At 39.7% G+C, this 26,545-nt stretch overlaps 1 protein-coding gene across 4 annotated transcripts in view; it reads right to left on the bottom strand.

Annotated features, from left to right (window-relative positions):
• ADARB1 (adenosine deaminase RNA specific B1) overlaps positions 1 to 26,545 on the bottom strand; it is a 60,621-nt gene that overhangs the window by 13,707 nt on the left and 20,369 nt on the right. For all 4 annotated transcript variants that reach the window (XM_056496351.1, XM_056496350.1, XM_056496348.1 and 1 more), the window contains exons 2-8: positions 24,073 to 24,108; positions 18,660 to 18,736; positions 12,013 to 12,941; positions 4,737 to 4,851; positions 2,824 to 2,992; positions 2,165 to 2,313; positions 1,386 to 1,554 (exon numbers count right to left, since the gene is read on the bottom strand). In XM_056496351.1, coding sequence (XP_056352326.1) covers positions 1,386 to 1,554; positions 2,165 to 2,313; positions 2,824 to 2,992; positions 4,737 to 4,851; positions 12,013 to 12,941; positions 18,660 to 18,687 — 1,559 coding nt within the window. In that variant the 5' untranslated portion in view covers positions 18,688 to 18,736; positions 24,073 to 24,108. The remainder of the gene's footprint in view (positions 1 to 1,385; positions 1,555 to 2,164; positions 2,314 to 2,823; positions 2,993 to 4,736; positions 4,852 to 12,012; positions 12,942 to 18,659; positions 18,737 to 24,072; positions 24,109 to 26,545) is intronic.

Below are 26,545 nucleotides of genomic sequence, written 5' to 3'. Positions count from 1 at the left end.
GAACAAAGCCATTATATAACCTTCCTCCTCTATTTTTCATTTGGCATATGCAGTTCACAAGAAGAGTTCCAACTTAATAGCTTGAATAAACTTTGAATCAGGCTAATGGTGACTTGAGACAACAGCAGAGCTCTTTTAATTAAAACATATATAACACACTTATCATTAAAAATAACTGAAGTATCCTTTCAGTATTAGCTGAAAAACTTGGCATTTCTCATCTACTTTGCAAGAGCACAAAGGCTGCAAAAACACAGACTCATTTTAAAAAATGATGTTGCAACTCTCCCATACTTACAATGCTTGTTAAAGAATACTACTGCTGAATTAGTTTTGTCCATTTATGATTTTGAAAACACAAAAAAAACCTTTCAATTTTTAACAAAAGAACAACAAAAAAGGAATTTGATGAAATATAAATTAAAATCTTCTTCTGGAAACAAAGTATTTAATTTCAATAAAATATTTAAACTGTAATTAAAATTCTAGAGTAAAAACCAGAAGTGCCCATCAATTACATTTTTTTTTTTTAACAGGGACACTTTTTACCTTAAAAAGTAAAAAAATCTAAACTATGCATGGAAAGTGTAGGGATCTTTGATATCATGGAATGGTTTGGGTTGAAAGGGACTTGAAAGTCTGTCCTTTTCCAACCCTGTGCCATGGGCAGGGACTCTTCCAACTACACCAGGTTGCTCCAAGCCCCATCCAACCTGACTTTAAACATTTCCAATGATGGAGCAAGAACATTTCACCAGAGGAAGTTACCCAAATGTAAGTAATGCAATAGGTTTATTGTTTTCCTAATTCTACACTACTTTAAAAGAAAAAATTGTAAAACATTCCTCTGCTATTCCCCAGTGACAGAAATACAAAACAAAGCTGAAATGACTTGATGTGGCTAGAGTGACAGAGAATGACTACACCTTGCCTCTGAAGCCAGCAAAAGGTCTGACACCAATTGCAGGTGAAGAATCAGAGCTTTATCACATGGGTGGCAGCCCCTCACACTATGCCCAAGCAGTGAGATAAGCCCATCAATTCCCTGCACGTTCATCGTGGGTACCATGCACCTCTCCTCTCTTGTAGGAATCACAAGATGGTTTTGGATTGGAAGGACATTAAAGATTTTCTTATTCCACCCCGTGCCATGGGCAGGACACCTGCCACTAGTCCAGACTGCTCCAAGGCTCATCCAGCCTTGGCCTTGAACACTTCCAGGGATGGGGCAGCCACAGCTTCTCTGGGCATTCTGTGCCAGGAAGGATTTCCAATATCCCATCTAATCCTGCCCTGCTTCAGCTTAAGGCCATTCCACCTTGTCCTATGCCCTCCTTCAGCAGTACCATCAACAGCAGCCAAACCAACCAGTCAGTGTCTCTCACCTGGCTATCTTGTCACTGCAGGACATGGTCAGCAGCCTCTCTCCTTGCAAGACCCCATCCCAGGTCTGGATGGTGGTGGTGGAGCGCACAGGGATGGTCCCTTCCCCAGACTCGATCTTTGTCCGTAGCTGGCCCCTGGCTTTGCGGTTTGGATGTCTGTCCCCTTGGTCTGAAGGACAAAAAACACTGACAATCAGCTGAGGGACATTCTCAAAGGCTTTCACATTAGAATCACAGTAAGAAAGACTGATTTGAGGTATTTGCCTGCAGTTACTGCTGGCTTGCATCACAGTTCCTACTGCTCTTGGTAATTTAGCTAAAGCATCAGACACTTCTCACAAATAACTGCCTTCCAAAACACACCTGCAGTTAAACCAAGCTTTCACCAAAGGAGCAGTAGGAAGCAGGCAGCTCTTGAGCTCTGTTCTGTGTGTTACAGAGTTAAAATGAAGTTAATGGGCAGACTTTGGAAGAAGCAGGCAGAGAACTGCTGTTAAAGGATGGAAACAGGGAAAGGGGATGGTTAGTTCTGTAGGAATACTTGCTGACTCACTGGCTTATCTCAGTTAGCATCAGCCTCTTCAAGACCACAGGGCTCATCACTCTATACTGAACTTCTACCACAGAGGAAGAACAGCTCAGATTTTTTTGGAAGAGATCTTTTTCTAACACACTTCTATGCTAAAAGGAAAGAAGACACCTAAATTTTAACCGTGCTGCTTGTACGTGCCCCAAGAATAATTTAAGCTCTCTTGGCTGGAAGAGTTCTGCTGTCATACCCTCTTGTGCTGCTTCATGGGGTGAGAAAATCCGAGCATCACCACAAGGAGATGTGCTGATATACAGATGGAACTGCACATTCTCCTTCAGCTTAAACCCGCCTTGCTCTGACCTGATGAAAATGGATTTTTGCTGATCTTCTTTATTGCTGAAACAGAGAAAAGAGCTGGAGTTCAAAACTGACATTAACATGGAAATAGGCATAAGCTGGGCAGACTTAACAGGCATTAAAAACAAATCACAGGATGGCTGAAAATTCTCTAACATAAACCTAACAGTTACGACAATTAACAAAATTAAAGGACCATCGAAATATGAAATAAAGAGCCTGTGACAATCCCAGATGTTAAGAGCTTTCAGGCACTTAAATAAAACATCAGCAACCTTTAGCTCACTTCACATTATTTTGATTTCTACATCTACAGTTTACAAAATGATTGCCAATTATTTTCCCCATCCTCCCCTCTCATGATTGACACCTCACTGAATAAACATTTTGTTCAACTCAAACTTGAGGGCAAAGGGCACAAGTTCCAAATTCAACATCCTAATGCAATAGGACATGTGCTTTACACTGAAATAATGAAGACAGATGTTTTCCACAGACACCTTTTCAGCTCTGTGGGATCAGCTCATCATCTTTTTTCCCCTAGCTTACCTTAGGTAAAGCTCAAGTTGTGTGTACAGAAATTTCAGCAGACACCGCCGAGCTATAATTTCTGCATGGCAATCATTTAATGCAAGACCACGATCACTCATGTATTCACCATTGATGCATTTTGTTCCTGTAGAAACACTTATTACCAAGGCATCTTTCACATCTGTACCTGCAAAATAAAATTTCAGGGAAGAAATACAATTAACATCCCCAATAATGTACTGAGTGATCTTCTTGCAGAACCCAAACAAGGCTCTTTTTTTACATGTTTGCTTCTTTTAAAAATGCTTTTTCTTCTGATAATTTATTTAAAACAAAAGCTCCACTCAGCCATACCTCCCTTCACCAGCCCTGTCAGTGGCTCTTACAAGAACTACACTCTTTATGCTGGAGTTCAGGTAAGTTAAAAATTGAAAACCTGCAGGTGAAAAGTGCTGCTTCAAGAAGGATTATTAAAGCCTGTGATCCAAAGTGCTTTTTGTCCTGAGATTCAGGCAGCCAGCAACTTTGAGCTGTACCTTCTGGCCACCTATGCAGATATTCACAGCCACTCTAGAAATCTGAAAGGCACTGCTTTATTAAAGGAGCAATATGCTATGGAAGGGTATGAGCCAAAAACAGGAAAGGTAAGACTAGGGAAAAAAGAAATGTAAATGCTTAAATCACTGTAAAGATTATCAGTATAATGTGTAGTTCTTGGTATTAAACCATCCCACGTAAAAGAACTTAAAAAGTACATAGAGTGGATGTCTTTTGTACAGAGAACTACCTTTAAACACTCAGAAAACCCAGCTGAATGAAGGACTAAGAAAGACAGATCAAAATGCCACTTAGCAAAACAGTCATGGGGAAGAAAAGTCCAACAAGTGAAAATGAACCAGAGCCCAGGTGAGCACTCCTGCCCACAGGGCTAGAGGAGAAGCACCAAGCTGTAACACAATGTGATCATTTAATTCCAGGCATTTCCCAGACATGTATTCATGGCAAGATATTTTTTTATTCTGTGTAAAACTATTTCTTCAGTTAATTAAAACGTATTCACATGTTAAGTCTTAATTCTTTGGCACATGACTCTTCTGCTACATACAGAGCTGTAAAAAGCATAAAAACATGTTAAATACCACAAAACACAATAAATATCATAAAACAAAAATACAGCTCATATACTTGGGGCTAAAACAGTGTTATTATCAGATGGAAGTCTAGTGCTTCTCAACAGAGCTTGAGGAGCACCAAGCCTACCCAAAGCTATCAACAGCCTGTGAGAGTGGGTGGGCAAGAGATCAGGAGGGGACACAGCTGGGACAGCCTCAAAATGAACAAACCACCAAGGGCTCACATGGATTGAAGACCAAGATAAATCTTAATGTGAGGAAAACTCAGTAGCAGCATGGTCATAGATTAGTTTAGGGCAGAATTTCACTGTTTTGGGCAATTTGGATAAGCAGAGATATCGTGTCAGCACCCAGGGAGCCATGATACCACTAAGAATAAAATGTACACACATTTGCACATAGACCACTGAGAATAAAATGTAGCAAGAATAACAAAGTGCAAAATCTTAAAACCTTGGAAAGAAGTGTAATTCTTACATAACAGCCCAAACCAGGAATACCAATGGGGGATTTTATTTATTTTCCCAAAGTTTCACAATTAACTTGAATTTAAAACCTACATTTTGTGAGCTACTCAGATGTCTCAGGCAGAGGACAGGAACTCTGTGGAAACAGAAGTATTTGCAAGTCTAATTTTCCTGTAAGTACCTGAGATTTAATTACTGTATTTAGTCCACCTTCAAGATTAAACAGTAAAAATATATTTCAATACTGGTTGACTGAAAAAAGTTAGTTTACTAGATGCAAACAGAGTTCTCATATTTAAACATTCAAAATACTACTTTTTTTTTAATTTACCTGTTGTCATGACAACTCCAGCAAGGACTTTTCGACGTGCGTGTGGAGATGAGAAATTTTCTGTCAAATCACTGAATTTATCTACAACCAAGCGTGCAACAGCATCAGCTAACACCTGCAGGACCATACACAGAAATGCACATTAAAAAATAAAAAATAATTTAAAAATTACAGGAGCATTAAATTATAAAGATTTACACTTTTAAATGACTGGGCAAAGCAAATGAAGTGAGTTTTTATTGCTCACTTTAAAAATTGATATTGAGACATCCCTTGCAAGTGGAAGTATGAGCGCTCCATGTCTGCCAAAACAAGGTTGGACAATGCTAACTCAAGCACTGAAGTACCTAATGCTCATGATCCTGATGAACATTTGAGGCTTGGGAGAACAACTGGAAAGACAGATAAGTCTATACTCTCATGCTCAAACCTCAAAACACATCATTTCAGTATCCTCAGCATTGAACCTGACAATAAGATTGAAGAAAAAAATCCATGCCCCTCAAATGAACCTTCTATAACAAGCTAATTCCTTATCTAACTATTATATAAAAAAGGGCAATTTTGTTTTCAACTCTGGTTTAATGCTTCCTATGTCCTATTTTTACAAGACTTATACAAAGTTAGGAATAGAAAATAGCTTATTTGGGTTATACACTGATATCTCGAAATTAGGAACGATTTCTATCTTTCAGGAAAACTCCAACAGTCACTTTATGTCAGGATATAAGGGGGGCTAGCTTCTAAAATGAAGACTTCAAAACAGCAGTCCTGATCTTGTTGATCCAGTTCAGTACTGCAGCCAATGTCACCTGCAGTTTTCAAGGCAACTGCAACTGCTGGAAAAAACGAGTCAAGACCAAATTCTTGAATGTTCACCTGAAAAGAAACCGAAGCCAAGGCAACCATGTGTTGAAAACCAGCAGTATCTGAGGTGTTCTAGGTGTGCACACACCACAAAGACACAGGTATTGTGTCACACCCACCAGCACCATTCAGATGTTGAGCGAGGTACTGGAACAGAAGCTGTGGCTGCCCCATTCCTGGAAGTGTTCCAGGCCAGGTTGGACAGGGTTTGGAGCAGCATGGTGGAAAGTGTCCCTTCCCATGGCAGGGGGTGGGACTGGATGAGCCTTAAGGTCCCTTCCAACCCAAACCATTCTATGATACAGCTGTGTTAGATGCCCAAGGGAAAAATAGGAAAGAAAAAAATAAAATAGAAAAAAAAAAAAAAGGAAATAAAAAGGTTTGAAGACCACCAGCCCCATTCATCCCCATTTTCTTAACAAGGCTCATGAGAACCAAGAGTCTAGAAACGATGTGGACATGTTCTCAGTGTTAACTTCCTTTTGGAAAAGCTTTAGCAGCCAAGAAATAACTAAAGTTTGGGTGTCAGGATTACAGAGCTTGGTAGGTCTCACTAGAGCCTGAAAGAAAACAGTGACCAGCAGTCAGATCCAACTGCACCAGCTTCATTTATGTACTGCAATCACAGAAAGTGTGGAATCAGAAGACTCTTGAGATTGCAAGTTTTCTTGAAACATTTGAATGGACTGCAACTCAGAAACTCCATATATTTTTCAGGAACACAATTTGGCTCAGAAGTCACAAACAGGTCTGGTCAGGCAGTGATTTTCAAACACAGTCTTTTTGTTGCTCGACCCAAAATTGGGTTACAGTCCATGTTCTGTCAGAACCACAACCACACAGCACTGAATCTACATTTAATTATCCTAGTACTTACCTACTGCAGAAAGCTGAGCTTTAAAGGTAAATACACAAAAGAAAAGGTAAATAATTGAGTGATTTTTTTAATCACCCTGATCTTAGAAATGGAAAATTAATACACAAAAGGTTTACATTATTAGCCTCCCTGCAGCCATGAGTGCAGATCACTGTATGCCAAGGCACTCCAGTATTTTATCACTGGCCTCACTGCACAGTTATGGATACTTGCTTCCCAGTTGCAAAATTCATGCTCTCATTTCTGTAATCCATGTATTTTCTGCTCTATCCTACACTGTGATGTGCTGGACAGCACATCATAAAATCATGCTGAATGACATTGTGATGAAATATAGATATTATGGAAACAAATTATTCCAGACAGTAAATGCTTTAGGTCACTTCCAACACAAACTGTGATATGATTCTATGTTTAGTAGACAATTCAAACCTGCTAGAAAAGGCTTGGCATCCAGGGAGTAAACAATGTGATTCACCTTTTCTTAACAAAAAAAAAAAAAAAAAAAAAATTAAAGAAAAAAAGTGGTGGTGGGTGGTGACTGGTACTTGGAAGAATTTTCCCCAACACTGGGAACTGAAACTGCCATGTGCTTCTGGGAAGGAATCCACGGCCACCTTGCCTGCTAACACCACAGACAAAAGGCTCCCTGAACATCAGCTGGGTAGTAAGCCTGCACACAGGCTGGATCAATTAGCTTTTTTCAGAAGGATCCTTTTCTTCACATAACAAGCAAAGCAGAGGAAACTGTGGTGTTGGTACACAAAGGAGCACTTAGTGAGTTCCTCCAGGAAGATGGAAGTTGGCACAGCAGAAGGGATGGAGCTGCATCTCACAGAGCCTGGAACTAAGCTGCTGGCAAGGAAACCTAAAAATGCTTGGATGAGCTTCCATCCAAGCCAGACACTGGGGAAGACTCATAAGATGGACTAAACAGAAATCAAGTGAGACAAAATGAACCTTGGAGATGCAAACAATCCAGAATGAACTGGAGAGGAGGGAAAAAAAAAAAAACTTACTGCCAGAAAACAGGCAGATGTAATTAAGATTTGTTATTTCTATTTGATACACAAATTATTGCATGACAACAGCTGAGGAGTGAAGAATAAACACTGTTAAATGCCTACAGATGCAGTCACTAATATTTTGGTCTTGGATAAGAATAATCCCCCATGGAATGAGAAGAATTATCATCCCAAACCATAGACTTGAAGCTGTTTCCACAGCAAGCCCAGGCCACTGACTGGCCTGAGTAGGCATCTTTCACATCATATTCTGACTTTACTACCTTTCATTTAAATAAGCATTAATTGGAACAGAAAGTGAACTCATGTCTCACCTTCTCTGTGAATGCTCTAACATCTCACACACAGTTTCACTACCCCCGCTCCTGCACTAAATAATTATTCCAAGTTGAGTAATTCAAAAAAGGAAAGACCTAAAATAGCTGACAGTTGGTTCAGTAAGGCATGTGAGCTCCAAGTTATTTTGGGTGTGCTGCACCCTTCTCTAATGAAGTCACAGTGAATCCACTCCTTTTCTACACAGACTGGTTTTGGTTAAATACAGATGTTGCAGCCATGTCATAGCAGAACCACCCCGATCATTCACACTTGAAAATATTCTGGAGCTGAAGGAAGACACTGGAAGGACATGGAGATCACCCAAGATGAATGCAGGTGATCCCCTGAATGGTGGGAAAGGCAGCAGCAATAGCTCCCAGCTCTCACAGGCACTGACCCAAGATGTCTCAGTCCTTTGTGCTCTCCTTGGATCTCCAGGGACCTTTCTCAAGCAGAAATATTCTCCCTTGGTTTGTTTTGCTGATTTTTTTCCATACCTTCACAGTTTATAGCTTATGTGAACTTTCCACTGCAGGTAAAATCAAGGTCAACTAGATCCTCCCCTTTAACAGTGACCAGCACACACAATTCAGAAAAGTTTCCTGTAATTATTTAAACTTCTGCCTGATTGTAGAGTCTTTCACTGCTTGTGCTGATGTATCTTGTCTATTTCTTCCAATTACACAGCAATTATTCCAACATATTCACAATATTCCCATAAACATATTCAATATTATCTTTTTCCCAGGTTTGAATCCATCACATTCTTATTCTCTTGTATACACTAAGCAATCCATTGCAATGAACTGTCTAGAATTCCTTGGTACCTCTCCAGAAGCAGCTTTCCCAGATCTCCAATCATATCCATAATTATTTGTGTATCTTTTATATATTTTAGTAACATTTTATACTTCCCCTCATCCCAGGTTGGACCAGGACTAAAAAACCACATGCAGTATTTCTCCTGCTTAATGTTTTGTTTCAATGTCTGTCCACAAGAACAGAAAGGATAAACTGAATTAGTTGAATGATTATAAATACTCTAAGTGAAGATCTTCAAACTGATCTCATTTGCAGCTACACTGCTCATTTTTGTAGTTCAACTTGCTTTCTCTCACAACAGTCAAGCTTTCTAATTTAAATAACTGTATTTAAGCTTCAATGTGGACAATTTCAAATTCCAGCTGTCTGCAGACCTTGACTAAACAGTTACCTTTTTAAGTAAACAGTTTGAGGAAATAACATTAGGAAAACCTCTATATCAGCTTTCTAACATAAGCCATTAGTGGCCTGAAGAGGTGATACTTCAAGCAGCAGGATACCCATGTCTGATGGAAAACTTTTCCTGGAGAGACACCAGCAGCCTGGACTGCTGGAGGTTTGAAGCATATACTGGGGAATTACTGCTACCAGGATGTTCTTTTCTCAGTTTTACTCCAGAGGATTGGGTACTGGCCTCAGAACTTATTTTAGGGACATGCCATCTTTGACAGAGGTGTGAGAGCCCTCCAGAGAAGGCCACAAGATGCTCCAAGGGCTGGAGCCCCTCTGCCCTCTCCAGGCAGTCAATTCCAACATCTTCACTGGCACAACCACACTCTACTTCTTTGATTTCCCCTAAGCACTTGGTATTTGAATTTTTCATCCCCTCACATATTTCTAGCTTTCATTATTTCCAACCCAATCAACATTTTATTTTGTCCACTGCTTGTATCAAATCCTATCCTCATTTACATCATTCCTGCACTCTCCAGTTTTTGTGATTTCACCCACTTTAGGATTATCTCTAAATTTAACACTTTTTCTACACAGTAAACAAAGTCTAAAATAATTAAACAACTCACAGACTTCTAAAAAAAGATAAATCAAGCAGGACCTGAAAATACCACAAATGCTTAAATCATTAAATACATACCAGATCAAAATCACTAATTTCAATAAAAGACCAAATGTAATTCCAATAACAGCTAATTATAATTCAAAGCAAAGCAACACAGTGAAGTGCTTGATGACATCTTGATGACAAGCTGATCAAAAGGCCTTGAATAAAAAAATTACTTGAAATTGGGTCTAAATGAGGCAGCACCCATGTAACATCTTTCCCAGCTCAGCTTGGGTTTTTCACACTTCCCTCTTCCAGTTCCAGTTTTCACCATGTTACTGATGCAAGAACTATTAATACATGAATTACTAGCAGTGCATTTTTTTTGGTGTCTGGGGTCAAATCTACTTTTAAAAGCAGAGAATGCAGTCTGAAATCACTGAGTCTACTGAAGAAATTTTAACTACCAAAGCATGATCCTGGATTTGAACACATTATCAGTAACACAATAATTGTGCAACATTGAAATGAAACCATAGAGAAAGTTCTAAAATATACATAATGTCTATATATTCTGCAGAAACAACATACTTAAAATAGGTACATTTACTTATACTTTTTGACCCGACATTATCAAATCAGAACAGTATGTCAGAATTTTAATGAAATCTAGAACAATGGTTTTGAGATAGAAAAAGTCTAAGCTTTGAAATTCTCATAATTAATAAAGTGGCAAATGAATTCAGACAAATATTTTAATTTAGATGGGCATATAATATCATTATAAAGACCCAAGAGATGCCGTAGAAAGACAGTAGTCAAACAATTATTAGTGTAGATTGAGTGGGAAGAAACAAACAAGAAAAGAGGGGAGAGTGGTTTTGCATTAAAAAAAAAAAAAAGAAAAAAAGAAAAAAGAAAATCAAAATTACTCCATTCTTGTGCCTTCAAATTTCTGATCTGTGTCTGGTATGTTGGATATTTTCCCTGCCTTTGATTTAAATTATTCCTCAGCCAGATTTACTTGCCTAAGTAACTTCTATACACACATTAATTCATTTATCTAGAGCACAGCCCTTCAGATGATAGCCATTTAACCACACATCTTGGATTCATGATCATGGAATGTGCTCACACCCTGGAAACCAGCGGCAGTTGCACCAGCCTTGCTTAATCTGACCTTGACTTGCAACAATTTCTGTTTGCAGGAGAGAATTGTTTTCTTCTCTGCTAAAAACTATTGAATCAAGTAATAGCTTCAATAAAAGCAGTAATTCTCATTTGAACTCCATCTAAGTCTGGCTGCCTGAGATGAGCAAGATGTGATTCAACCCTTCCCCAGCACAAACTATAATTCAAACTGGCGCTGGTGCTCTCTTACACAACATCAACATCTGAAAACATCAGAAACAAAACCCCTTCTCTGTACAAGAGAATACAAATTGTCAGAAGCTGTAACTGTATAAATCACCTAATAAATATACATATACACACACAGATATAGATTGTGTTGGGTTGATGTGGCCAGCAATGTGTATTCTGTCACCATCTGTTGAGCCGGGTGGGGCAGTGACCCTGATCTCCTGGCACATATTATCTGCTAATGGGCCATCTTTAAACCAGCTGGGGCAATCATCTTTATCTTCCCCACAGCCCATCCTCCCTCCAGGAAGATTTCATCTGCTGCTGGCCCATTCAGTCCCACTGCATGACTGATAAAATTACATCATTACTGGGAGATGCTCCAGCCAGGGGAGCAGCCAAGCCTTTCCTACCCAGATAAAAACTGAGATTTTGGACACCAAGGTACCTTCTTTCCACTGGATTCCAGAGGAAAGCCAGACCTTTCCACATCATCCCTGCACCTTCAGAGGAAAACTGCACCTTCTCCAGGAGCACTGCTCCAGCTGAACCACATCTGCCACTGCAGGAGGATGCAGCCACCATTGAATGGGACTGTGCCAACACCCTGACTGACTGACGGGTGTCAGCTTGGATTCTGACTCTGGCAGTGTCTGGGGATTGTTCTTTGTAATACTGTATTTCTATTTTAATTTTCCTAGTAAAGAACTGTTATTCCTAATTCCCCTACCTTTTCCTGAGAGCCCCTTAATTTCAAAATTATAATAATTTGGAGGAGGGGGGGGGTTACATTCTCCATTTCAAAGAGAAGCTTCTGCCTTTATTGGAAGACACCTGTCCTTCAAACCAGGACATAGATATATATAGATATCTATAAAATACATAGATAAAGATATAGATAGATATCTATAAAAGCAGAAATGCTGTTCAAACTGATGCAGTACATGACTCAACTCCTCTTGGCCGTTACCCAAAGCCACCAACACCACCCCAAGGGTTTCTCACCTGTGGCAAATGCAACTGGAGCCCCTCGCTGGGAATGGGCTGCCGAGATGGAGTCTGGTCCAGCTGCATGTTGAACAGGGATGCCAGGGCTGACTGAGCAGCCCGAGCTTTTGCCAGCTTTTTATTCCTGCCCGAGCCTTCGAAAGTCTGCCCGTCCACGGCCACGGCCATGACGAAGTTCTTGGCGTGGCTCTCCCCGCTCTCCGAGAGGAACTCGTACTTGAGGCCGGGGCGCAGCTCGTTGAGGATCATGACGGGGTTCTTCCCGCTGGCCGTGGGGTAGGGGGAGGCAGGGGGCAGGGGCGACTGGGAAAGGCTGCTGGCTACGGCGGACGATGGCAGCCCGTAGTCCCCGCCCGAGCCAAAGGAGCCGTCCCCGTTGGAGCCCAGGTAGAAGGAGGCGTCGGAAGGGACCGGCGTCTCAAAGCCGTTGAACAAGGTGTCGGGGAAATCGGCCTGGTCGGATGTGAAGTCTGTGTTGACCGACAGAGTCCTGCCCATGGCCAGGTGTGCTTCCGAGGCGTTCGGGAACTGCACGAAGGAGCGCAGAGCCTTCTCGGCAGCATGAAGCTTGGCTTTCTTCTTCGTTGGGCCAGAGCCCTCAAACACCTGCCCGTTGACTTCCACTGCCATCACAAACATGGGGGCGTGCACCGGCCCCGTCTGCGAGAGCAGTTTGTACTGCAAACCGGGTTTAATCTCGTTGAGCTGCATCAGGGCGTTCTTGGGCAGAACGGGGCCGGGCGTTTTCTTCCTCTTCTTGGGGCGGAATTTGGCATGGCCATTGTTGCCCTCCTCCAGAGGTCTCTTCCTGCTGCTGCCGCCGCCGTTGGAGAGCGGGGTGCCCTCCCCGGGCCCCGGCCCGGCGCTGTCCTTGGGGGGAACGTTGTCCACATTGCGGTTCTCTTTAATGTCGGTGCTGCTCGAACCTGCGGTGCCCAGAAAGAGTAACTTACAATGCCTTCGGTGCAGGATCTTGTAAATGCAAAATTTATAGATTCCTTTATCTCTCTTTGTAACTGGTTAAGTGATGTGTGCTCACAACTGCAATACAACTGGGGATGATGGCAATGTAACACAGCCCCTCAACAATTCAAGAAACAACACACTCAGTCTTCAAACCACACACTTGATACAACTGCAGAGCAAAAAACCACTACAACTTTTTTTTGCATTTTAATTATGCTGGAACAAAACTTTTAAGTTGTATCTAGCCTCAAAAAATGCTTTAAATCAACAATATAAGCTATAGCAACATAAGCCCACAAAACAAACAACTACCATTAGTAAAGTAAAAATGGATGCCTAAGAGCACAACTCCGAGCCAGATATTTAATTCTATTTTATTATCAGTTTAGTCAAGTAAATTTTTCCCCACAGTGATTTTAGCTGCTTAAACTGAAAAAATACATTAAAAAAAAGCCTTCATTCAAAGCAATGAAAAATTAGGCAGCTCTTTGGTAGGTACCATGACTGAAGTGTTTGAATGCTTTTGTTTCTCTCTAGCTATTCCATATTTTTCAAATTCAGTGCTTTTTCACGCCTTTTCTAAACATTCACCTCATCCCAATTTTCTCAGGAACTGCCCACTGTGCCAGCAGGACCACAAGACTATGTATTTCCATACAGTCTTCTATTAAAAAAAAAAAAATCTCGTATTCATCATTTACAAGTGTACTTCCTTGTCAAGAAAACTGCTGTCATGGAGTTACAAACCCAAAAATCACTAGAGATCCTCTCTAAGGCTATGTAGAATAGAAGTGTGACAAAAGCTGCACACTTACAGTGACAATATTTTAATGGGAGGGCAGGGAAGGCAATATAATATTCATTTAATATTTTGTTTTCAAAAATATAAATTGGGGTAATGATACATCACAGCTACATATAAGGAATTAAATTTGCTGTAAGTTCAAAGACCTCATTTTCACCCTGATAAAGAAACTAAGGAAATTAACTATTTGTGCTTTTTACTGGCATTTATGAATGAAAAGGCAAATGCAATAGATCAAGTATTTTTAACTCTGCTGTTCCACAACTTCAGTGTATCTGTTTTACATTTACACTGATCTAAGGTGGTAAATGGTTACTGAAATTAGAGCAAAGCAGGTGGAAGCTCTTTTTCACAGTGACAAATTCTAGTCAAGCTTCCAGTCTTCCCTAAGAATCCCCTACCATGCACACATCACTTCACCCAGGTTACAAAGTTGATGGAATGGTTACTAAATTTTCATTTATAACATCCTCCAGCAAAAGCTCGATAGGTTACTCCTTTCGGTGCTCGAAGAGAAAAAAAAGGGAAGGAAAAAAAAAAGATCAAAAGAAAGCCAAAGTAGGAACACATTTCATTAAATCACAGCAGCACAACAAAGTACAGTACTGATCATGTAATTAAGTCAATTAAATTCAGTCAAGAATTGAAATTCTGAAGCATTTCATTGCTAGAAATGTGCTAGATTTAATCAAGTCTCTCTTGTTCAGCAACAATGCATATTTATGCATATATTCTTTACAAAAATATATATTTATGGTGGAGGAATCCAAGGACAATTGAGGAATTTTTTTAATCTTTCCTTACAGGAAATTTCTTACATCTCATCTAAAACATCATTTCTGGAACACTGCCCTTACTGGTAGCACCAGTATTTGTTATCATCCACCAAGACCTTCAGGCTGAACAGAAATCATTGAGTTGACAATAATTAATGGTCTCTGGTTTCATTTCTTTTTATATGAAAACCACTACCAGTGCCTATGGAAACCATAGAAGGAAAACAGGAGTTGAATAGACTCCAGCCAAATATCAAAAAGAAAAACTTTTGCATATAAGCATGGCAGCTGGAGGAACTCCTTTGTCAGGCAGGGGAAACAGTGTCTGGACAGAGAGGAGGGACTTGTAGGGAGCAGGAAATAAACTTGCAGGCTTACCTTGTCTCATAAAGAGAGAAAGGAAGAAAACTACTCCTTGCCTGAGACTACTAGGCTTTGTTAGCTTTGGAGAATCTGCAGGGTGGAAGAAACTCTGAGAGAAAGAATGCAGGGAGCTGATCCTGAGTCAAACCAAGAGATCAGGAAAGCAGGTAACTGTGAAGCTGATGCAAATCCAAGTTTGTGATGGAAAGTGAAAGACTTTCTGTACAAAAAGGACCTGTACTTGTTTAAACCCACAGAGTTGCTGGACTGCAAGGAAAAGTCCCTCTCTCTCAGGCCAAGGGTGAAGGTATGCTTTAGGTCCTTTTTGTCAGCCTGTCCAGCCCAGCAGTGCTGAGGCCCTCTAACTACCTGAGGGCTTGGGAAGATTAGCCAAAACATAACCTGGTCAAGTCAGAGATGCCACCTTTAATCTTGTCCATGTTCAGACAAGGAGTAACTCCTCCAGCCCAGCCTCTGCCTGGATGCCTTTTCCAGGCATGCCACCCCTTCCAGGGAAGTTAGGAATGGCCCTCTAGGTTCTTCCTCACTGTGTCCATTTCCCTGCGTGTGACAGGGCCACCAACAGCACCCAGGAGAGGGTGTTCCAGCAGCACAAGGACACAGTGACCCTCCCCAGGGCAGCCTCACAGCCCTGGGCTCTCCCAGAGACCATGGCAGGGAGCCACATGCACACATTTCCTTCCCAAATGGCTTTTAAAGACCCCATAAACTCATGGCATCCAAAATGTCTTGAGCAAGGTGCTTCACCACTTCATTACAAACAGCATGAAAACATCTCCCATTGCTTTCTTTGATCCTCCACCTCCTAGTCCTACTGCATCTACTGGGTTTACTTGCTATTTTTTAAATTTGATGGTTCAAATATTAAACACTCCATGTTGTGCATGATTTTACAGAAATCTCTATCATTTCCAATCTTTAAATTCAGTTTTTCAAGGAAATAATGCTTTAGAGAACCCTTTGCAGTCCATCACATCTGCTGTGCATCCAAGGCTTTAAAGCAGCATTAACACATACAGAAACACTTGATGACTGAAATCCTGTTTTCTTAAACATTTATACAACCCACGATTTAAAAAGTGGGTATTTTTTATAAGTTGGTGTATTTTCTAGTCATTAAAAATAGCTAGCAGCTTCAACTAGATAGTTGACTTATGTCTGTGGAGGCAATCTTAATAAAAATCATAGCTGACACCAAAAAACTTCAGCAGAAGGACAGTCCTGCCCCCCAGATTTTGTTTGAGCACTTACAAACCCAAGAGCATTCAAAGCAAGAAAGACATGGAGAATTTTTTATGCCAGTAAAGAAATAAATCTTTTGTCTGGACATGCTAGTTCATTTTTGGGTTTATTCCCTGTAATTAAAAAGTGTCTGCTATTAAGATGCTTTATCCATTGGGGCCCTTATTACCTGCCTTCTGAGAGACAACACTCCCCCTGCTCTGTCTGATCTGGAACACAATTAATTAAATTTAGATGACTCTTAGCTGAACCAAAACATGGTTCTAGCTACCCCTTACATTGCTGCTCTCATTTAGCAGCCTGGGAAATTCTAAATAAGTCTTTTTTTTTCTTTCATTTAAAAGCAAGCAGAAAAAAATCACATGCACTCTTCAGAGCATCTTGTAGAAAAAGGAGCAAACAGATCAAAGAGAAAGGTCAGGAGAGTCACATGCTTGTGTTCCAAGTGTGCAGAGTGCTGCAGAAACACCAGCCTTGCAAAACAACAGAAAACAAATAGAAACATTCTAAATAACCATCTCTTTAACCAAATATCTTGTAGCATCTCTCTGACCAAAGATAAAGAAGGAAAACAGTAAAAATTGAAGTCTGAAACACTGTTTTCTCAGGGATATTAATTTATTAATGTAAGACACCATCACTGTCTTATACTTCATCTGAAGCAAAAAAAAAAAAAAAATCATCTTAATTCTGGCTTCTGCAGAGAAATTCTTGTTATGCAACCACAGGCTACAAAGACTGCATAGCACATCTTCCCTTCCTTTAAGAACCTTTCCCCAAAAGCAGTTACATAAAATAATAAAATATTTAATAGGCAATTTCTAATATGCCACTTCACAATTATAAAAGTAAAGAGAGAAAAGGTTAAAAAGTATACCTCAGGATAAATCTAAGTGAGGAACTTAAGAATTTAAACTCTGATTTCTCACCCCCCCAAATCAGATGATTTAACATTTCAAATTCATGATGTTTGTGTGGGCACACAAAGGAAGGTCATCCTGCACTTTATATGAACTGGGCTCAGCCAAGGTTCTGACATGTCAAAACTGAAGTTATACAAATGCATTCCCTAAACAGTTCCATTGAGCCAAGCTCCTGACAAAATCACAAACTTCCTGAATGGTTTCCCATATTAATGCACTAATACATAAAAAAAAAACCCAGAAGCAGACAAAAATTCAGGTTTTTTTTCTTAATTACACAATTAAAGAATGCCCCTATAAAGAGACTGTGTTTCTCCAGCTCAGGAAGGCACCTTCTATTCATGCTCAGCTATACCATTACTGAGAAAAGGGATGTTTTATCAAAAATATTATGATAATTATCCAATTACACTTTTTGAAGGCTTCCATAGAGAAGCCACCTTTAGAAACAGTTAAAATACCAATTTGAAATAACTTCTTAAATACCAAGGAAAAGAAAATTATACCAAGCATATTGCAGTTGAGTTCACTGTTTCACTAAAGAAAAAAGATTAATTCTATTTCAGGTAATATTTTTCATTTTTGTGTTGGGGTGGGGAGAGTGGTGAGGGGGAGAATGTTTATTTTGGGTTTGATTGGTTTATTTTAACACTATGATCTAACTTCCTCATTTCCCTCTAAAATTGTTGTGTAACTCCTCCAGACTGAACTGCTCCAAAGCCATTGCTGGGCTTTGTCACCTTTGCCAGATGCATTCTTTAGACACTGTTGCTTGAGGGAAAAAGAAGCACATTTGTTATAACATAATGTACAATTATTTACAGTCAGGCACAGCACAGCAGCAACAGAACAATTCTCTGAGTCACAAAAACAAACAAAAAGATAGCTGAAAGGCAGGTAACAGTAAAAATATTTTAGAATGGCTCAGTGAGAATACTTTTCTCATAAGTTATTGGATCTTAATTATACCCCAGAGTCAAAAGTCCCACACACTTGGCTGCATCAAGTACACATCAAGGTCATCACTTTATTTGACTTTTTTTGTGCTTTAAAATCACTTTAATAATTCAGTAGCTTAGGGTTGGGACAATCAGCAGCTAAAGAGAATAATCAGCCCATGTGAGACCTGCACTGAGCTTTTCCAGCTTCTCCTTTGCTTTTACCTTTCTTCTTTTCTCCCTCCTTTACACTACACTCCTCAACTCCATCCCCTACATCTCTCCCCTCATTCCTTACTGGCACTTAACCTCTGGCATGGGCATTACTGATATTATCCCTCCTTCTTTACTGCTGGTTCAAGACAGGGAAATATTTTGATTAGTCAGCTGCTGTAAGAAAAATATAAGGTATAAATACAGAAAGTATAACTAGATTAGTATGTTTAAAACACTGTTAATGCAAAAGCTCCAATTCACTCTACTGCATTTTAAAGTATTTTCATTTCTGCATCTGAAGTTTCTTTGCAGTCTTCCCTGTACTTGAGAGAAAAAAAAAATACTTTCAGAAACTATTACAGAGTTTACTACTATGCAAATAAACACATCTTACTCATGTTTTCTTCATCATCTACATCCATTGTGAAATATCTTTGCTGGTTTCTTGGCTGGCGGAGACGGCTTCTGTCTGGAAAACAGGGAGGCGGATATTTAGGCTTTAAGGCACCAATTTATTAGGTAAAGTTTGAAATGTTCTTTAAAAGCAGCAGCCTGGGCCCTGGCTTGGCATTGGGCTGTTGGGGTAAATCCTGACCCAAGATCCCTCCATGTCTGTTTTATATTGTAGTGCTCAAACCTGTCCCAAGGTTTTGGACACTACTAATTTGGAAAGAGGGGGTTCACATTTTCCATTTCAAGAGAGGCTCCTGCCTTCCTCAGCAGACACCTTTCTTTCAACCCAAGACACTAAGTTAAGTGTGAGCCAAGAAAATGTACACTGTTAATCCTCTCCTGGTTTTAAAGTTTTTAATTACTTAAGAGTATTTTCAAAGATAGGAAGACTATCAGAAGTTCTTAAAAATACAGCAGCCAACACAACAGAAATTGTCTTTATTTTCACAAGAGACTGCTTGAGAGATTTTCAGGTAAATGCTAGCTGTGGCAAGTACACAGCACATGAGGACTTAGAGATAACCTGCATTTCTTGGTTGAGTATCAACTGCATGCAAAAAAGAGCTGTGAAAGACCTCTAGAGTTATCTTGGTTTATTCTCATTACTGAGAGAAAACCTAAACATGTCTTATAAGGGAAATTTAATAGCTAAAAAACACTTTAATTCAGCAAATGGCATATAAGCAAAAAATCCCATTAACCTGTAGATGACACAGAACTATTAGGAAACAGTGTAAGTCAGAAAGCTGCAGTTTTAGAGAAGCTCCATATTTGTTAAAAAGTCCTCTTCTTCCAAGTGAAATAAAACATTGGGAAATGAATCTTGCTCAAAGTATTTCTGACAAACTGGATTTCTTATGAATCCAAAGTGCTAACACTGAAGTTGCACTTAGCAAAGAGGTTCAAACCTCACCTGAAAACATTTGCAACACCATCAGCACCAACTGCTTTGTTCCAGCATTTAAATGCAGTGATTAAAGCCCTACCTCTTCTCTCAGATCTCTCCATCCTCCTCCATTTCCAGAGCAGTTGAGCCATGCTGCAGAGGTTCCCCATGCCCAGAGCCATGGCCTGATGTGATGCCAAGCACCTTGTACCACCTGTGCCACCCCCTCAGCCTCTCCCAAAGCAGCAGCAATGTATCCCCAAAAGGAGGGTTATCCCTGGGCTTCCTCTACCCAGCCCCTGGAACTTGGGAGTGCACTGATGCACAGTCCAGTGAACAAAGATGAGTGAAGGATGCAGCTCACCCACAGCCAGAGGCACATGTGACAATTAACCCTTTGTCACACAGAAGGGGCAAGGAAGGACAGCTCTCTTAGAAGGACTAAATCAAAGACACCCTCACTGCTAGGTGTGGAAAGGCACAATTTTATTTTGTTATGAATAAAAGATAATCATAAACTCTTCAGTCTTGCAGCTCAGTAACGAGGAGAGACATAAGCGAGGAAATATTTATACAGCCTAGTGCATGAAACAAGATGTTTTCAGCATCCTTTATGGCTGTTTCTCATGTTCCCATTTCATTCACTGCCTCAAAAGGCACAGAATGTATTTGGAAATAGCAGCAATACATTAATATGCCCCTCTCTATTTTCCACAGAAGGGTTTCTATCAGGCCTCACCAAGAGGCATCCCACTGTCAACATTACCTGTGGTATTTTCCAGCCTTTTCATAAACTAAAAAGTAACATGTGACATTATGGGATAATGTGGCATCATCCTGTTTCCCCATCTGAGTGACCAACAAACATCTGTTGATCCTGTAGATCCTACAGATCATCAGCACAGGCTGAGGGTTGCAGCTGTCCTTTAATCCTGCCCTCAGATTAAACCTCACAGGACAAAAAAGCACTTTGCAGCAGCGAATGCCTGCAGGGGCAAGGCTTCTTCAGTCTGTTACTACAGTGATGAGACTTCTCTGTCCAGTCACCTTCAGCTGCTCTCAGACCTTTATTTCTCAGTACATCAGGAGCACAGCACTAGATGTCTGGTAGATGACTTACATGCACCATCATATTTTGACAATTACCCAGGCTGGCATTTTTTGAAAAAGATTGCTACTGGCATCTTAACTTTGCAGTTTTTCACTAACCAAACCCAGCATGCTTGAGCTGACCACTGGAACTGGGTTGATGTGCTAACAAGGAGCTCTACCTGCTGGCACTCGTTCCCCAGATCCCAGATAACAGCTTTTATATCTCCAGACTGTGATGGAAAGCAGAGACTGAATGACTTAATTATTTTTGTCTGAAGCCTAAGCACTATAAGCTTCAAACTTCCCCACTGCTGAAGTTCTACTTCAGCATTCATGTTATTAGACACTACTTCTCTGAGAAAGAAGGAGCAACAGGATCGAGTTCAGCTGACACAATTTAGAAAGAAGAACTAACCATGAAGGAGCAAACCATCAATGCAATAGTCATGCCACAGTCACATGCTCACCACCAAGAAGCTCAGGAGGAAATGAGTCCCATCTAAGAGCAACTTTCCAAACTAGTGCTGTGCCTACACAGCTTTGAAGGAACAGCAACACTGACAAAGAGAGAAAGGGAAAAAACACCCCTTAGGGGGATGAGAATTCATTTAGCATCTTTGAGAAAACAGCACAGTTTGTAAAATGCAAAGAGCAGCCTGTGAAACTACTGAGCTCTTTACCATAATGCCTTCAGCTGCTCAAATTTTACCACCTTCTTCTCAGCATTGCCAAGAAAGAATTACATAAGAATGTGTATTTCTCCTTTCTTCTGGGGGAAGAGATAGCTATGTAAAGTCAAAAGTGGTTTTGCTTTTAATAATTACTTTAACTGCCCTAACCCATCAGAGATTTGATTCACAAAATTTGGTGTAAAGACTGAAAAGAGACTTCAGATCACCTTTGTAGCTCTCCTCCCCAAAGCAGCTCCTAACTCCACCAACCTCTGCTCCCCAAGGCAGAGACTCTGGGGTATGACACTCAGGAAGGAGGTCTAAGACAAGGCCTTTGAAGGATGACAGCTTCAAAGAGAGAAAAAGGTGTCTAAAATCTGACTGTTGTCTAAAGAACATACGCTTGGGAGAGAAACTTGGTAACCTCATGTTGGTTTAATAGTAACTGTTTTAGGGAATAAAAAATATCATAGAACCAAATCATAGACCAGTGGTTTGAGTCAGAATTGACCTTAAAGCTCACCTCTTTCCAGCCCTTCCCATGGGCAGGAACACCTTCCATTAGACCAGGTTTCTCCAACTCCTATTCAATCTGCTCTTGAACAATTCCAGTGATGGGCAGCCACAGCTACTCTGAGACTCACCACCTCCCACGGAACAATTTGATTTTAACTAACTTAAATCTCTCCTCTTATAGTTTAAACAATTTTCTCTTCTTTTATCACTATCTGTGCACATGAAAAGTCATTCCGTCTCTTTTTTGAAAGCCCCCTTTAGGTACTGGAAGGGAACAATGAGGTCTCCCAGAGCCTTGTCTTCTCTTCTCCAGGCTGAACAACCCTATAATAACCAATCTGTAATATGCATGAAGTTAAATACTCAATATCCTTAAACATATTATAATGGCCACATAATTAGACAAAAGCAGGTTGAAAACCAAGTGCAAGGAAGTAAATGCTGCACACAAAATAGAACTATGACATTCAGTGTTAATGTGTGTGCTGGAAGCAGTAAATCCCATAACATTCTGTATTTCACAGATTTGACACCCACTGAAGCATCTAGGAGAAAAAGAGCTGCCTTCTCTCCAAAGAAAAAACAGATCCCAGCTGGAATTTGGGGCCTACCCATCTCCAATCCTCCCATTTCACCTGCATCACTGAAACAGGAACAGAGAGACACTAAAAAACTCAAGCATATCCCACCCAAATCCCAGAGGTAAACTAACCCAGGTGAGATCAGAAGCAACACAGCAAGATTGATGGAAAACTTCAGCATCTCCTCAATTCTCTCTCTTCCACCTTTGTTGAGTGGAACAAAGCCACTCTATTTTTCCACAGATTTATGATAGATGGAGTTTTGTGATGAAGGATTTGTGAGCCCACTTAGAGACCCTGCAGCTGTGGCATTTCTAATCCCTTCCCATCAAGAGGGACACCCTGGCAGCAGAAGGCTCAAAGCCATGATGCAGCCCCTATTCTGCATATATATATAACACATTTATATATATATATCACGTATCATATGATAAATTATTAAATATATATCACATGAAAATCCCCATGCACCAAAACATCCTTGAAAATCTCATTTATTTATAGATTTGGCCCTTATTATCAGCTAACTTTACACACTCTTTGAAGAAATACTCATACACCGCATTTTTTAAGCACATTTAAAGATTTTTTTAAAATTTTTTGCTCCCACAAGCAAATTGGGTATTTTTCAAGCACAAGGACAATATTACAGGCCAACAATAGTCTTCCTGTTAGTCTTGTGTACTTCAGCAAGAATGAATATACCTTAGCATCTGATATATACCTCATACTGGAGTTTACTGGTCAGCTTGGAGGTTATTCCTCAGGTGACTAAATCCATTCCAACAGCACCATCTGCTGTACATGAATAATTGAGGTTGCATCTATTGTTCCCTCCACCAAGATCCCAATTAAAGATCACTTAAGATGTTTGCAGTTTTATTCCTTTGTCTCTAACTTTCTCACCAGATTACTGTTAGGACTGAACATCTCATTTTTAATGGTTTTTTTTTTCTGAAGGACTCCTCATGTAACTGTAACTGTCAGAAATGTATTTATTATGTTATTCAGAGAGAAAAACTAAGCACCTTCGACCTCCCAGTAAGTAAAATTAATATTTTCAACATGATTTAAAAGATAACATACAGCTATCCAGTGCTAAGGAAAATAATAGGCAATCCGAAGAAAAATCTAAAAGAGTTTTAAAAGAGGTTAAAAGAGACTCATATCTTGAAGCTATTTCATAAAAAGAAAAAAAAAAGTCATAGAGGTAAGCTGATGGCTGGGACTAGGAGACAGACTTATTAATTTGGGCTTATTTCTCTTTTCCCACCAAAATCAGTTGCTAAGCTTTTCTTACTGCAAACTCTCAAGTCCTACATGCCAACTCTGCCTATTTACTTTATTAAAATGTCTTGGATACAAATTTGAACCCAGAAGGGTAACTAAGCATTTGATAACCAATATCCCATTTTCAAGCTGCTGATCCAGTAATTGTGAAGGGATTTAGATCCCAAACATAAATAAAAGTTGTAGATAAAACAATAAAGTACTAAATAAAGGTTCACATACATTAAGATGAAGTTTCTCCTCCTCCCAGTAATGAGCCAAATGCATCAATCAGAAAACAGAATCCTGCTCCATGTTTGCAAAAATATTGTGCTTACCTTTTTAACTATTGGAGATACATGCTGATTCTGCAACCTGCAAGAAAAGAGGAAATCAAGTCAATTGCTTGGTTCTTTAAAAATTTGTGCATTACAAATAGCAACTCCTGACCTTAAAAGGGACAAATTTCTGATTCTCTAAAAATAAACACTCCATACTACAGATACACAGCCCTAGAGCCAAGTCTTTTGTAACCCTAGCAAATATCGTTCTGGACATTGCTGATTGGAAAAAAAAAAAAAAAGAAAAAAAGAAATCAAGATTCAAGGTGCTTAATTCTGGGGGTCAGAAGAAACACCCCTAAGGTACAAGCAGTTATGCAGTAGAACCCAATCTTCAATCTCTGCATCTTCTAGGAGAGAGGGTCAACAAAAATATGGTAAATACTGGTTTAAAACCAAAATAAACATCTGTGCTATCACAGCCAGTTTATCCTGAAAACAAATCCAGAGTTCTCATCTTGTTAGACTTTTTTTTTTTTTTTAAGATTTTCAGTTTGTATTTTTAGGGATTGATTTTAATCCATATAACAGGCCCCTCATACAATAACCCCCTTTCCAAACACCACTTTCTTGATCCCACAGACATCAGACTGCATTCTCCTGCAAAAGAGGAAAATCCCTCCACCACCAGCAGTGGGGTGGAAAACAACTGGCAGGGTAAAACACACATTCCCATTTTCAAAATCTCTTCTACTTCAAACAATTTTATGATTCTGATTCTAAGGAGGATACAGGATAACAGGGATGCTGTGAGCAATTTTATTTCCACAAACAGGCACAGCTGTTGAATTAGGAACAGGCAGCTTTAATGTAACATAAAACCTCCCAGCTCTAAAAAAAATATTGATAGGGCCTTACCAGTGTGAAGATAATACCATTCTAAAACAGCTCCAAAATCACAATCACACAGCCCACGAGAGGGTGCTGGTACCCTGCAGAAACTTTCACTGAATTCAAGTTACACAGGGCACAGCTACACAACATAACCCCTGCTGCTCGTCTCGGGTCTTCAACTAGTTTGGTCAAAAAGGGATCTGACACAATATTTAGAGTCCATGAATTACCATATTGCATCCATTTGATGCCAGCTTTTTTTAAGACATTTCAATTTCCCAACACTTCATGGTGGCATTCTCCAACAAAAATAAAAAGATTACTACATTAGTCTTAGCATAAAGCAGGAAAAAGGCCCAGGATACTGAGTTCAAAGCCCCAACCTCATATCCACAATCAAAAGTTCCAAACTCTTGGAATATGAGCTATAAATTAGGTGTGATGTCAAAGTCCCATATTTGTGGCAACAACCACCAAAATCGTGTTTTAAAAACAAGGTTTTGATAATTCTCTTCCTATGTGAGCATCTGCCTGTGTAAAGGTCACTTGGGGAATGCGAGAAGGAGATGCCTTCAACCAAGACTTTGCTCCTGATCCCAGAAAACAATAGTGAAAGTTTGAGTTTAAGAAGTGTTTGGACAACACTCTCAGCACATGGTGGGACTCTTGAGGTGTCCTGTGCAGGGCCAGGAGTCAGACTCCATGATCCTTGTGGGTCCCTTCCAAGCCAGGATATTCTGTGATTGTGACATGTTCTTCCATACACCAAGTCATGAGTCTTTGCCACAAACTATAAATGCAGTTCAACAGCACAACTACAAACTGGGTTTTCCTCTGAAAACATTTTCCATCTACATATGAAGAAATAATTTGACATCTATGATGTACTTACTTCACTTTATCAGCCTGAATTAACAAAATAGCCCAAATCCAACCAACAGTCCCCTAAAGCCCTTTTGAACTGCTCATCTACAATTCTAAAGTAAATTAAGAAAGACTAGCAACTGAGCACCACAAAAAAAAAAAAAGTTTAGGGAAAAAAGGACATATTGCAATTGGAAAAAGAAGTACAGTTTATACATGATACAAGCTGTCAAATGCTTCTCCTTCCCTTGATATAAAACAAAGTCCTTTTGAACTTACAAACAGGTACTTTTTATACAGAAGACACTGAAACAAAGTTCACTGACACTTCAAAAGCTATGAAAATTCAGCAGCTATTAAGCAACAGAAATCCATGGGAAAAAAAAAAAGAATGCTACTTCATCAAGTAATATCCAAGCTTTTACTGCAAGAAATAGACAAAAGTATATTATCATTTATTCTAGAACACACAACTATTAAAAAAAGTTACAGAAGAAACACATTAGTTTTCAAACATTCTCTCACCAAAAATTGTTTCACATATTTGCATAGTATCAGCAAGAAACTCTTCACCTCTAACTTTTAATTTTGCCATCTCCTATGTTTGAAAAATTATATTCACTCGTGTTCTGGTACATTTGGCATCCTAAAGCCTCAACACAAAATTTTGATACTGAAACATTATTACAAAACCAAAGTTTTAATGCCACTCCTCTTTTTCCAGGACTGTCCCATATGTAAGAGCAGGTAACCTTAGAAGAGAATGTAATTGA

The sequence above is a fragment of the Oenanthe melanoleuca genome, chromosome 7, assembly GCF_029582105.1.
Source record: "Oenanthe melanoleuca isolate GR-GAL-2019-014 chromosome 7, OMel1.0, whole genome shotgun sequence".
Taxonomy (NCBI): Eukaryota; Metazoa; Chordata; class Aves; order Passeriformes; family Muscicapidae; genus Oenanthe; species Oenanthe melanoleuca.
The sequence above is the reverse complement of the archived record's forward strand: the minus strand, read 5'-3'. Positions and strand labels throughout refer to the sequence as shown.